Below are 14,358 nucleotides of genomic sequence, written 5' to 3'. Positions count from 1 at the left end.
CAAGTCTGGACTTCATGCTCCCAGGCCTAGAACCCCTGGTGGTCCTCCTATTTCCCGCTTCTACAGATCCTAAACATCATTTGTCTTCATCATAACGGCCGTCTGCTCAAAAACCATCAATAGCTCCCCCTTTCTTAAGGGGCATGATTTAAATGTCTCAGCTTGACACTCACTGTTCCAAGCTTCTTTCAATCTTGCCACTACTATTCTGCAAAGTAAACCAGGTATTCCCACAGCTCCAGACACATCCAAAGCATTCCTGCTGCCTTGCCTTGACTCATGATGTTTATTCTACCTGAAATGCCTTCCCCTCCATCCCAGTTTCTCCAAATCCTTTCCATCCTTCCAGGCCAAACTCAGGGCTCACCTGAGTTGTTTGTTTGTTTTTTTTCTTTTTAAATATATCTTTATTTCTCAAACTCAAAGCTTTATTTCATCAAGTTCTAACACATTTTGCATTGACAAGTGATTTCACCTGCATCCCATAAGAAGGTCAGTGGCCATTACACCAAAGAGGAAACCTCACATATCCTAGGAAATTAATATTTGAAAGGTTATGCAAGTATAGAATAACAAAAAAGCTTCCAGTTTAGTCTAATTTGTATCTTTTCATCTATAGTAATTTGGAAATTAATGGATAAAAACTTAATTTTCCTAAAGCAGTGATTTTTTTTAACTTCATGAAAAAAAAAAAGACCAGATTGCTTGAGTTTTAAAACATCCACAGATCCATATTATTTAACGACTTCCTCTTTAGCGGATGGTCTTCTCACCCTCCTATGCAAACACACATGACAATTTGCACCACCCCTCACTAGCTTACCAGGCTTACCAGGAAGCCTTCCTTGACTGTCTTACAGTGATTGATGCCTTTTCCAAATCCCTATAGTATCTCATTTGCTCAGTTTTTCATTTGGCAAATATTGGTTGAGCACCCACCATGTGCCAGGCACTGTGCTGGTGACTGGGAAACCAAATGAGTCTAATTTCTACCCCTTGAAGTTAATTGTCTGATATGGAGACAGACATTGAGCAAATAAATAGTCACTCCAATACCCAGTTACGGACTGTAAAACGTGCAGGGAAACAAAGGTGATGAGAGATTTAAAAGAAGGGACCTGATTGAGATCAGGCCTGAGAAGGCCTGGGGGGGAAAGGATATGTAAACTGACGGTCCTAAGTGGGTCTAATTTTGCAAACATGATCAAACGTGCATTTCAAAAAGATCATTCTGCCTGCAACATGGAAAACAGATTTTGGGAGGCAAGGGGGCAGAAGGGAGACGGGTTCAGGTACCATCGCAGTAGCCTACATGGGATCCGGTGGGATTTAGACCAAACAGTGGCAGTAAAGATGGAGAGGAGTGGATGGGCCTAAATTTGGAAACAGAATTGGCAGGACTTGGGTTGGACTGCATGAGAAGGGGAGGGAGAGACCTGTATCCAGGATGGCACCGGGTTTCTGGTTGAAGCACCTGGCATCACGACCAGGTGCCACCTGGCACATGCCACCATGAGGCCCAGACCTTAGCGAACCACGGCCGACTCTGAGCCCAGGGGGAGAGGATGGCGAACCAGTGCCGGCTCAGCGGGAAGGAGAACTGACCCAGGGATGGGAAAAAGAGTTAGGGCGGAAGGTGGCCTGCTCCTGTGGGAAACTGGCTCACGCAGGACTCACATCAACTCAAGGCCAGTAACCCCGGTGGGAGGAAGGGGAGGAGGCTCGGTGCAAATTGCAGGATGAGCGGGGAGATAAGTGGCCCAGCTGGTGGAGCGGGTGAAGAGTCGGGGCTGAACATCAACACTCAAGTGCTCATGCAGGCGAGCTTGAGAATATTTATTGGTAATTGACAGAAGTGGTTAGAGGGTGGTGTGATCACAGATAGGTCTGTAACCAATCAGCAGGAAAGTTCGGTTCCTGTCGCTATGTTTGCATCCGGGCAGAACCGTATTATGAGCGGGCTAAGAGGACACCCTGAGAAAGCTGCTTCTATGCATTTGGTTTATCTGTTACCCGCTCCCTGCTTCATGGATGAGAGCAAGCGAGCTGTGGAGCAATAAATTATCACTTGCTGCACGCTCTGGATCCCAAGAGAACTCTCTGCAGAGGGAGAGATAAGCCGACACAGGCCACTGAGAAATTGTCACTTATAGGGAAATTCTTAAATGGGGAACAATAACAGGCATAATCATAATAGCAAGGAGAATAGCTAAAAATTAGTGACCGCTTGCTAAACACTTCTTGTTCACTGCCTCGTTCAATCTGCAAACAAACCTAGTTCATGGGTTTTCATATCATTCCCATTTTCTAAATGAAGAAACTGAGGCTCAGAGAGGTTAAGAAACTTAGTCAAAACCACACAGGCAGTGAGGACAGAGGCAGGCTTCAAGCCACAGGCTGCCTGATGCCAAAAGTAGTCTCTTAAACAGGATGTTTCACTGCTCTGCTCTGTTACCCAGGCTGCCACTCACCCAAGGCTTCCTTAGGAAACATGGGCCATCTAGGCCCTCTCCCTCTGGGCTGGGGAGAGTGGCTGGAGCCATCGTCCTCAACTGACCTGACACCCAGGCACTGCCCCGGGCCGTGTGGGAAAGGGATGGGGGAACAGAGAGGAAGAAAGTTGCATTTCAACACCTTGTATGATTCATTTATTCTTCCCTATGCTTTGGGACTAAGAGTACTCTGAAGGCCAGAATTGTCTCATCCTTGTTGGGTTCCTAGCCAAGGACGGAGAAAAAAGTGGGGAGAAGGTGGTGGGCTATGGTGCTCTGTGGAACAAGTGTACAAATATGACCTTCAGACGGAGCAGCAGGGAGATGCTTGTTGACCGGGGGGTCAGGGATCCAGGAGAGGAGAAGCCGTTCCCGGGTTGGAGAGGCGGTGTGCTTCAAGGGGAGAACAGGGGTTTGAGGTGTTTGTCCCACTGTTCACAAGTTCAGTATCCCGTGCGGGCCCTAGCCCAGCCTCTCCCCTGGACAAGCACCCAGACCTCATCCTGCAATGCCCACAAGATCATAAGATCTCAGAGCATCTTCCGTGAGTGCCCGGATCATCTCCTGGCTATCTGAGAGACCAACGGAGAGAACAGAAGGAAAGGAGCTTTATAAACAATGCTAAGGCAATGCTGTAACCACTGTGAGAGGTTAATATCATTGTTCTTCCTCATGAAAAACATGGTGAGGGGTAAGAAGGCAAAGGTTTGGGGACCAGTGAAGTTACAGCTTCTATTCAGATTGCTTGACTACCTATCGTAGAAGGATGTGCATTGCCATCAAGTGCGACGTGGGCCCAAATCCTGCTTGTAGCTCGGCTATTTGGACCCTGGAGGAATGCTGCTGGAAAGAGGAGTGGCTGGGAGGAACCACTGGCTGAACGGAGGCTCAGACTCAACACCATTCACACATCTCCAGTCAGGGGCTGGCTTCTCGGGTGGGGCCTGGACATCTGGTTGGCTTGCAGTACGTGGAACCCCCAGCCTAACACCAAAGAAGCCAGTGAGTGCCACGGCAGATTTGTTTTTAGAGCAAGGTCTCTGGATATAGAGGAACTACTGCCATCAGCATCGCTAGGAAACATAAAACTCTGAAATCATCATCTGCTCCAGTTGTTCAGATACTTGGTTTCCTGCTCTTGGAAACCTTGTTGGATTTCTGTGGGATGATAATAATAAAAACAACAATATTTACTGAATGTTTACCGTGTTCCAGGCACTAAGTGCTTGGTCTATGTTAACTCATCCAACCTTTATAATCACCCTCTGTGGTAGACACTAGTATCCACATTTTATGGGTGAGAACACTGAGATCCAGAAAGCTTAAGCAGCTGGCTCAGGGCCTCACAGCCATTCAGTGGGAGAGCTAGGATCTGAAGCCCAGCAATGCGCCTCCAGAGTCAGTTCACTCCTCAGCGCTCGCATAGGAACAGAAAGTGATGCTGTTCGTGTAATTCAATTTAATGCGCACCACAGGTTCTTCGGAGGCCACAAAACGACAGCACTATTTCGCATTTATTGAGTGCGTCTATTTGCTCAGCACAGTATCAAGTGCCTTTCATTCAACAACGGCCTGTGAACTAGGAGTATCTCTTAACTGCAGGATGTACATGAGGAAACTGAGACTTTAAAGGCTGCGGGACTCGCTCAAGGTCTCACGGCCAGTAAGTGATAGAGATGAGAAAGAAAATCCAAGTCAGTCTGACTCCAAAGTTTGGGTACCGAACCAACAGGCCAGCGATGAGCTAGGCGTTCAAACAACCATGGCCCCGGGCCGGGGAGAGCCCTGAGAGTGGCGGGAGAAGCAGCAGTGGGGGGAAGGTCCAGAGCTGACGGGAGCTGCTACTGGCCTGTCTGCACTCGGCTTCCATCAGGAGCATCTTCCCGCTGAGGAGGCCATGCCCAGGAGCTCCTGGGGGCAGGGCTGAGGTCTGATTGGCACTTAGCTCCTCTGCACCCACAGCCTGGCAGGCACCCTGCAGACTAGGGGCTGTCGTAATGGCTCCTCCTCTCCTCTCACTGGGCTGGATGGAGGAGTAAAGGGTACTTCCCCCCCACACACACACCACCCCCAGGAGAGGGTGCAAGATACTGACCGCTGCATGGCTGGGCAGGAGAAAGATGGAAAAACGGGTTCTACTGACATCAGAGTTGCGGACCCACTTGGAGACTTTTCTGTCTCCAGTGTAGAGCTCTGCCTACAGAGATAGCGTCAGAAGTCAAAAGAGGACCAATGTCGGGCAGAGGGTCTAGGCCTGAGGGTGTGTCTCCAGATGCAAAATGGGAACCATCCCAGCTGCTTGCCTACTCCGGGGGCTGGGGTGAAGGTCAACAGGCTGGTGTTCTTACTATCATTCAGCTTTTGGAACATCCTTGCACAAAAGGGGCTGACGCGTTCCCCTTCTGACCTCCCCTCCCCCAGATGCTGCACCACCTGCGCCCCCCAGCATGAGTCACGGTCCTGGCTGGGACCTCTGGGCTCTGTTGGGCACCTGATGGCCACACGTCCTCTGCCTACTCGGTTAGCCGAACCCTCAGTGTGGGCAGCCTGTGTCTCTCCGCCGACAGCTCCGCAGGAACCAAGACGGTGCGTTTCCTCCCCCAGCCTCTGCCTTGGCCCCTCCTCATCATCACTGACTTTCTCTTTCTAATCTTTATTGGGCTATAACTCACATACCAAAAAAATTCACCCTTCACTTACTTTTGAGACTCTGTTTACCAATAATTATCAGGTCTGAATTTAAGAATCCCTAACTAAATACACTACATGAAATCACTTGTTCACTTATCACAAAAATTCAAACTCCTCTAGAGCATTTCAACAAGAGTTCAAGAAGTACTTGTGAGCAGCTGCTCTGTGCTCTAGTAATGTACATATCCATCACTGAACTCTTGCCTCGTCCAGAAAATGTGCTGAGCACGCGACAAACTTTCTATCATTTGACCCTTGCCATGACCCTGAGAAGTGAATATTAGTCCTTCTCAAGGGAGGAAACTGAGGCTCAGAGAGGTTAAGTAACTTTCTCAAGGTCACAAAGCCTTGCATGGGCAGCAGATTTTGGATCCAGGTCTGTCAAGTGTCAAAGCCCGAGCTCTTAACCACCTCATGCCCTGCCCCCGGGCACTTCACGGGTGAAAAATTGGAGACAGAGGTGGACTAGATGCACCTCCTGCCTGGAGAAGTGGGAAAGATAAACATTTCATTTCCATACAGCCCTGAAATATTTTAACTCCATCAAATCAGCACCTGCTCGAATCAGCAAGGACACCATGACAAGTAGGGATAAAAATAAAGTTGTAAAACTGCCAGCCGCCCTCACCTGGGTGTGGCCCCTGGGGAGAGACAAGGTGCCAGGGAGATGGCACCTCCCGCTCTGGGGACAGGCTGTGCCAGGGAGACAGCCTTCCAGGAGGTACCATGGAAGCCTCACATCTGTACAGAAGAATCCAGGGTACCTGCCCCTGCCATGAAGGATGGAAACTCTGGGGGAGCGCTGCCCAGGACCACATCCCCCAGCTCCACCTGCAGCACTCTCAAGAGGGCTGCTGCCCACTGGGATGGCTCTGATTCCCTTCCAGGCTGACAGTGAGCTTGGAGGTTCCTTCAGCCATGAACCCAACCCACACAGGGCCAGAATCATCATTCCCTCATTCAGCAAATATTGACGAGTACCTACGACGTGTCGCTGGGCACTGGGCTTACAGCAGTGACCAAAGCAGACAACAATCCCTGACCTCACACAGTTTGACATTCCAGCCTCGTATCAGTAACGTGAGGGCTGCTGGCAGGAGCTGCCCAGAGAGTGCTGTCCTAGAGGGCTCCGGTGACCCCCCAAATAAGGAGCTGATTGGTAAGGTCACTGTCTCTGGGAGAGAATGACAAGATGCAGGGGGGCCCCAAATTCCAGGCAGAAGTCAGGTCTAAAAGTGAGAGGAAGGACCACAGACTTGCTCGTGAGGAAAGAGCTAGTTCCCAGGCCAGCACCCTCACCCTGACTCCTGAGCCATTAGCCGTCAGGGACTGCCGACTGTATTTATTGATGAAGGAATATATATGTTTATCATATGTGAAGACCCTGGCATTTATCAAGCCACCAGCTGAAAAGTAAAGCTGCTGTCAGCCAGTTCCCTTGGGTTTAATAAACCCAAAAGGCTACAGAGCACTTTACAGTTTACAAGGTTATTTGCATATCGTTTGAGCCTCAGGTAGACAATGTTGGTGACCTGAGACCCATACCCTCAGCTCAACTCTGGGCAGTTCCATGCATCCACTGCATGGCTCCCCACTTTTCTGCTTGAGAATTTTTTCGGAATCCGTAGAGCTCAAGGAGCCCGCCCACGTAGGTGCAGGGAAGTTCATGCCTCAAGGAATGGTCATATTCTCCCAAACTGGCTGCAACAACAGCCCCCATTCCACATGCTCTTTTAACAATGTGACTTTGACATGCCTCTCGTGGAGAGATGGGCTATGTTCCCTCCCCTGAATCTGGGAGAGCTTGTGACCATGGTGGAAGTGATGACACGTAGCTTCTGAGGCAAGGTCATAAAAGGCAATACAGCTGCCATCTGGTTCCCTTGGGATGTGTACACTTAGAATCTAGCTGCCATGCTGTGAGGAAGCCTAATCAGCCCGCATGGAGAGCACACAGAGAGGCTACCTGTAGGTTCTGGCCAACAGTCCAACTGAGGCCCCAGGCAACAGCCAGCCTCAACTGCCAGATGTGAGAGAACAAGAGAGCCTCCAGATGATTCCAGCCCCCAACTGTCAAGTCACCTCCAGCCTGCAAGTCTTCACAGCAGAGGCTCAGACACTGGGGAGCAGAGGTCGACCACTTCTGCTGTGCCTTTTCCAAACTCCTGATCTACAGACCCACCAACATAGTAAAATGGCTGTTGTTCTATACCACAGAGTTTGGGTAGTTTTTTGCACAGGAATAGAAACTGGAAAAGGGAGCAAACAATGAAGGACAGCAGCCTTTGGATAAATGCTCCAGCCTCCTATTCCCTGGGCAGATAATTATGGGAGGCCTTATGGAAGGGCTGGGTGGGGACATGGCCCCATCAACTAAAGCAGCTACCGCAATTCCACTCCCTTCATTGGATTTCCTCTTTCCCTGTCATACTCGCCCTGCTCCCTCACCCTGTTCCTTGGGGTCACCTCCTAAATGATTTATCTACACACAAGTCCTGTCTAAGACTCTGCTCTCTCAGGAGTACAGCTACAACTAGCCTTATGTCTATCCTAAAAGGCAAGCAGTTTTGTTCCCACCCCCATTTTGCAGATGAGGAGACTGAGGCATGGAGACGTGGAGGACCTGCTCAAGACCATATGAAGAGTAAGAGGCAGGGTCAGGACAAGAATCCTGGCCTCTGGCTCTGAATACAGCTAAAGAATTATGGGTGAGTGCAAGCAACCAGGAGAAGCCCTCAGAAGCTTTGCAAAAGTTGTTCTCAGGGCCGTGGTGGTTGGAAGGATGTCTTGTAATTTACTGTCAGTTGAACTCTTGACCTCACTTACAGTATCAGATGAAAAACAAACAGCAGAGCCCAGGACGCCTGACAGAGACCACACCCAGGAAGTCCCACGCATTTTACCAGCCCCAGGCCAGGAGGGCTTCCCAGGCCCACTCCCACTCCACAATCATCTGATTTTAAAAGCGTCCCTTTTTACAGCATCAAATTGATTGTTTGCTAGTAAATTTAAATTTTACACCTTAAAACTTACTTCAAAGGTCAGCATGAAGATGTTCTTTCACAAGTTTCTAGGAAATCTGTTTATAAAGTACTTAACTATATGTCAGGTACTGTCCTAAGCACATTAATCTGTTGGGAATCATCCTCATTTACAAATGAGGAAACAAAGGCATGGAGAAATTCAGTGACTTGCCCAAGGTCACACACAGTTTGTAAATGACAGAGTAAATAGTAAAATGTGTAAATGGTAAAACTGTAAATGACAGAACACTGACCCGTTTGCTCAGCCTCTGAGATCCTGAGCTGGAAGCAAAGGTCATAGAACCATAGATGACTGAGAAGGAAGGGGCCAGGGGCACAAACTCAAGTGCCCACAAGGAGTGAAGAGGGCGCAGGGCAAGATGGCAGATGTGGACTAAGGGAGCCAGCTCCCTGGACCTGTCAGTTTGCCACCCTAACTAGTCCAACAGTTTCACTCTATGGATGAGGAATTAAGGGCCAGAGAGGAGGGGCTTGCCAGGGTACACAGCTCCTGAGAGGTCAGGAACAGACCCCAGACTCTCCGTCTGCACTCTGCATCCACAGCAGAATGGAGACACACCCCGCCCCCGCCCCAGCTCAAGAAGGGGCAGGTGGGAGGTGTTTTAGGTTCAAAGCCCTGAGGCAGGTCCTAGGCAGGGGACTTCTGGCTAGAGGAGTCAGAGAGTTAGCATGTGACTGGGATAGGAGGAAAGGCCGCCCCTCAAGGTTTGGTTTGAATATGGAACCAGGAAAGACAGTGCTCCCCGCAAGCCGAGAGGCACTTTCTTACACTGAGTCTCCAGTCCTTGGTGAACTGCTTATTGTCCTTCCAGAAGGTGGTTCCCTTGCTCAGGGAATTTCCAGAAGCATGAGTAGACTGATGTGACATTTCCCCTAGGTCTCCCTTGCCATCGCCCTCTTCTGGTCACTCTTAGCATCAGCATGGATGAGGGAGAGGTCAGGGGGTTGGGAATATGGAGGATGGCTGCGGAGGATGAATGGAGCTGGCTGAAACCACACAGCTACTTTCCGGCCCTGCTGCCCATCCTGTCCTGTCTGTGAAGAGTCACAGAACACGCATGCCCTGGTTATCTAGCATTTTCTCCAAAATTATTGGAGAAAAATGAGGCCCCAACAGGCAAACCTGCTTTAGTGTTATTCCACAAGGCTGAGACCAGGAGCTGGAGAGCCCTCACAGACGGACCTATGCCTCTTTCACCGGGATTCGCAGGCCCTAGATCAGCACCCAGCATCCCAGAGGTGCTCGATACATTCCCGAACGCACTGATTGCTGCCCCAGCCCAGGCCCCAGCTGCCCACACTGCCTCCCAGAGGCCCCAGTTCACATCCAGTAAAGTCCAGGACCTGACAGGTGCAGGTGATGGTTGATCACTTCGCCCCCATCCCAGTTTTGCAGCCCCAGTGCCCCTCATTTCAGGCAAGGGCACCATTCAGTGCTCCAGAGACTCTTCAACCTGGTCAGGACCGAGGGCCCATGAGGAACTGAGATACCTTAGTCAGGGCATACTACCTGCTGATATTCTCTCAAATTAGCCAGGAATCAACTCTGCCCTCCTTCCCAACTCAGAAGCCCCACAAGGTACAGCAATAATAGATGGCTATACTGGAGGACTCTTCCTGCAGCATGAGCCCAGGACCCTCAGACCTGGTATGATCCTCAACCTTCACAAGATTCTCAAGTCTCACACTCTCCTAGGTCCTCTGGCCTCCCAGTAACCTGGTCGCCCCCAGACTTCAGCCAGTTCTGACCTGTCCAACCCCCAGCCTAGACCACACTCGCTGCAGCAACAACACAAATAATTACAGTGTCATCACAATTATTCCATTTGCAGAGAATTTCCCCATAGATTATCTGAGTCCTCCTACAATTACTGTCCCTAATTCAGATGAGGAAACTGAGGCTACTAGAGTTTTCCAGGGAGTGAGGGAACGGGGTCACACTGGCTCATGCACGGCACTTCCCTCATCAACTGGAAGAAAAGCACTCTGCCCTTCTGCAGATGGAGGCTGCGAGCTTCCCTTGGTCCGCTCATCTCTGCGGGCCGCCGAGTGAAGCGGCCGGACCCTGCCTAGAGATAAACACCAGGAGCCGCTCGGCGGGCTTCTGAGACCGTCCGCTCTAGGGGGCGTGAGTATCCCTCTGTCCCAGCTGGGAACTGTCCCAGACCCATCGGCTTTCTTTGGAACATGCGCTTGGGCCCTTCTGGGGCTGACGCCTCAACTATTCCGGCTCGGAAGCTGCTCCCCTTGGGACACACAAGCCGGTTGGTGGTTAGTGGGAAGCGGGAGCTGCAGTGCCCCGCGCCAGAAAGACCCCCGCGTGCCGGGGCGCGGCTTCCTGGCGGGATTAGAGCACCTGACGGCTTCCATCTCCGCCGGCCCAGGGAGACCCCCAGGCGCGACCACACTGAGGGGGCTACAGGGAAGTTTGCGGCAACTTGAGTCATACACATTCCCCCTCGGCTACCTCTTTCTTTTTGCCTGCTGTGAAGCTTTTCGCTTTTTATACTCTCTTCCCAAGAGTAACCACAAGATCTTGGGAAACTTTGCGTGAAACTTACAAATGCCATGAAATCGGAGCCAGCAACATCGTGTGAGCCTGAGAACGCCGCGCCCAGCCCGGCTCCCGCTCCTCTGCTCCAGCCCAGCGCGACCGACGGTGGCCCGTGTTGACCACCTGGCTGTCAGGCGACTCCGGCGCCCGCCCCAGTCCTTGGGCCCCCTCTTGGCCTCGGGCACCCGCCCTCATTCGCTTTGGGAACGCTCCCGCGGCCGCCACCCTGTGCGCGCCGCAAACCAGGGGCCGGGACGTCCCAGTCGGAGTGTTATTTAAGCAGTCCCTCTGGGGCATTGTTTTCCCGGGGAGCTCGAGGGATCTCGAGGGGGGGGAGGGGAGGGGAGACCCGCCCCCCAGACGGCTGAGCTGGCTTGCCCACCACCTCATTTGCATTTCAAAGACAAACTTCTGCCGGACATCCCCGGAGGCGGCGGCGGCTGCGGCACCTACCGGCTTTGCACGGGTCATGGTAATGCTCCAGCTGCTGCTCCGCGCTCTCCTCGCCTTCCAGCACCGAGTAGTCCCAGGTGGCGTCCCAGCGCTCCCCGAGCCCCCAGGCGTCGCGGGGCAGCGGCAACAGCAGTAGCAGGAGAGGCAGCAGCAGTGGCACAGGGGCCCCGAGCGCAGTCACCCGGGGCATGATTGCGAGGGGCCGGCTAAGACCGAGGGAGTTGGGAGCACCGAAATCTGGGCCCTAGCGGGGGACGGTGTACAGGGTCGGGTCGGCGGCGACCCGGTAGCGGCGATTACGTGCGGCTGCCCGGCATGGCTCGGGCGTGGAACCAGCAGAGCGCGGCGTCCCGGTCCGCGTCGGCGCGCCCAGGCAGCAGCAGCCGCTCGGAGCTACTTGCCCGGCGGCCGAGGCTGCGGCGGCTGCGACCGTGGCGGTGGCGGCGGTGGTTGGAGCAGTGGCCGCTCCGCCCCTCTCCACCCGGGCTGGACCGCACAGACCTCGCCAGGGGCCCAGGGCAGCCAATCACTCGGGCGCCCGAGGCGAGGCCCCTCCTCTTCCCGGCACCTCCGCAACTTCGGAGGAAGGGGAGCGAGGTGAACAGGCTGAAGGCAAGGACCCTGGGCCAGCCGCGCTGCCCCAGAGCCGAGGGAGCCCTTCCCCGGGCGCCACCGCGCCTCCGGCCCCCCAAAACGCTGCTCCTTAAGATCAGGGCTGGACTTCCCGCCTTGCTGTATTCTGAAAACTCACTTTGCAACTCCCCGATGCACACGTGGGTGAAGGCAGGAGGCAGTGGTTAGAGCTCTGAGCTCAGGACCAGGAACCCGATGCGAGCGATCCCTGATACCAAATCACTATGTGCTTTTCGTACAATCGTTTCTCTGTAGGGATGAAGCGAATCTTCTCTCTGGTTGCTTTCGGCGCAGAAAAAAAAAAAAAATCGAGGATTACGCTCCTCTCAGCTTTCTCAAACTTCCCTCGTCCAGCCTTGAAGGGCGCTTGCTTGCAGCGCCCACCTAGCCTAACGTGTGGCTGGTGATTTGAGTGGCTTAGGGAAGGATGATTTAAAATGACGGACTTCCCCTCTTTGTGACCCCATCCTTTAGTAAAACAGTGTAAGATGCTTCAAATAGGCAAAAAGATTGACAAACAGCTGTACGTGCTATTTGTGTTAAACTACAGACATGTTTTATTAAATAAGCCACTCACCATTAACTTGATTGAATAAAAACGACCAATTTCTGAAGTCTGGTTAATTTTGTGCCAATTAAAAACATATGCCCAAATAATTTAAGAGAATAATCAAGAGCTATTTGAAAACCCCTCCTACGTTGTACCTTAAATGTAAAAATTGTTAGAACTGAGCCATTTCGATTTATAGACATAAAAAGTACTATTACAGAGAGACTTTTCAGAGACCTTTCTATGCAAGCAAAATGGCCCCAATCATGAAGTAAAACACACCAATGTGTAGAGATTTTCAGCATCACCCCCAGTAGAATCTTTTTTCATTTAAACTGCAAGCAGAAAAAAGTGGACTGAGCTTTCCTTTTAGATTTTCATATGGTTTCACAGCCACTAATGACAAAAGAGCTGACAAGGAGCCCCGAGCTGGGCTTTACACAGGATTCCGAATTTCTTGCATTATGATCATCTGTCTTCTCATCTAGTAAGTAGGGTAACAAGTCCTTCAAACCAGTAAAGATTTAAAAGTTAACCACTGGACGGGTGCTACTGGATATTTTGTCTGGGCCCTAAGAAATGCAAGTTGACCCTGCTTCATGCTAAGTCTTCATCAAATGGGCACATACAGGATGGAGCCAGATTGGGCAAGAACTGACAGACAGGAGGAAGTAATCTGGGGTGGGTGTGTGGGTGGAATGGATGTCACCAAATGGCAGGGAAGGCCAAGTGGCCATTAAATAGGTGTGGGAAGGGGTTGAACGTCATTTCTGCCTGAACACTAGGAGTCAAACCCAACGCCATAGGTCTCTGCATTCAACCCAGTGAAGGTCACCACCTGTCAGTAGAGAAGTCCACAGCTCAAAAGCCTAACAAACTTCTGTGACACTTCCACGTCTCCAGATGGCACTAGGCAAACAGCCAACTGGCCTCCTCATTAGCAGGGAATTCCTCCGGAAAATAGACATTACAGGCAACCTCTTGGGCAAACACTGAGGTTGTGAGCTTTTATTGCCTCTAATCCCCACCTCATGAGTAGCTGCCAGGCTTCTCACCAACACTCTTCGCCCAAATATTTTGAAGACAGTCATGCTCCGGGATGAGCAAACGGCAGTTTTATGTCAGAAGCCCTGTTTAAATGCTATTTTAAAGGCTATCAAACAAATCAACAAACTATTTGAGTCATAGTACAGAAAAGTTAGATAGGAACAATTGAAAGGGATGGTTAATATTTTCTTCTCAGTTCTATGGTTTCTGATTTCACTCACCACTTTTATATTTTCAACTTTAATCGGGGTGCAAATAACTTTTAAAATGTATCTTTTAAATTCCACGAGAAAACTAAAGATAGATTTAGAATAAAAGGCTTTGTGATCTAAAGCCGCTCAACTCAGTTCCATTATCACATTCATAATTTGTGGGTTTCCTCCCCCATAGCTCATGGTCCTGTGGAAACGTGGAAGTCATTACAAGCTTCCCCCCCCCTTTTAGTCAGATGTCTGTCCTCCACTCAACTCATTCCAGCTCTACCCCTATGCCCCGAGTGACGCGGCTCTTGCAGCAGCTCTCAGATGCCTCCACACCTACCAAGTTTTATCCTCCTTACCTACTCCACAGAGGCCACTTTCTCCTCCTCGTGCCTTTCCAGGTTACTATACACCATCTTCTCCAAGGCAGGGAGCAGAACCTCCAGGGTAAAGCGGGCACTCTCATTTGCTGGTTCATTTCTTAGTTTACATTAACTGACCACTGAGAAGGTACTTTGAGTTTTAAAAATATTTAATACTGTTACAATTTTTAGCAGCTGCTGAAAACCTTCTGTGGCTCTCTGAAACCTCTACCCAAGCCCGTAAGGGTGGCACGTCAGGTCCTCCATCCACCACCAGGCCGTCCTTCCACGTGGATTCCAGCCTTGGCTCTTGCCACCTCCGTCTCTCCACT

At 51.0% G+C, this 14,358-nt stretch overlaps 1 protein-coding gene across 2 annotated transcripts in view; it reads right to left on the bottom strand.

The window, feature by feature from the left end:
• The window catches only part of TLL2 (tolloid like 2), a 135,094-nt gene extending 123,446 nt beyond the window's left edge, over window positions 1-11,648 (bottom strand). For both annotated transcript variants that reach the window (XM_036828878.1, XM_036828880.1), the window contains exon 1: window positions 11,235-11,648. In XM_036828878.1, the coding sequence (XP_036684773.1) occupies window positions 11,235-11,424 (190 nt within the window). In that variant the 5' untranslated portion in view covers window positions 11,425-11,648. The remainder of the gene's footprint in view (window positions 1-11,234) is intronic.
• Between the last annotated feature and the right edge of the window lie 2,710 nt (window positions 11,649-14,358).

Source organism: Balaenoptera musculus, chromosome 16 (assembly GCF_009873245.2).
Source record: "Balaenoptera musculus isolate JJ_BM4_2016_0621 chromosome 16, mBalMus1.pri.v3, whole genome shotgun sequence".
Classification (NCBI taxonomy): domain Eukaryota; kingdom Metazoa; phylum Chordata; class Mammalia; order Artiodactyla; family Balaenopteridae; genus Balaenoptera; species Balaenoptera musculus.
The sequence above is the reverse complement of the archived record's forward strand: the minus strand, read 5'-3'. Positions and strand labels throughout refer to the sequence as shown.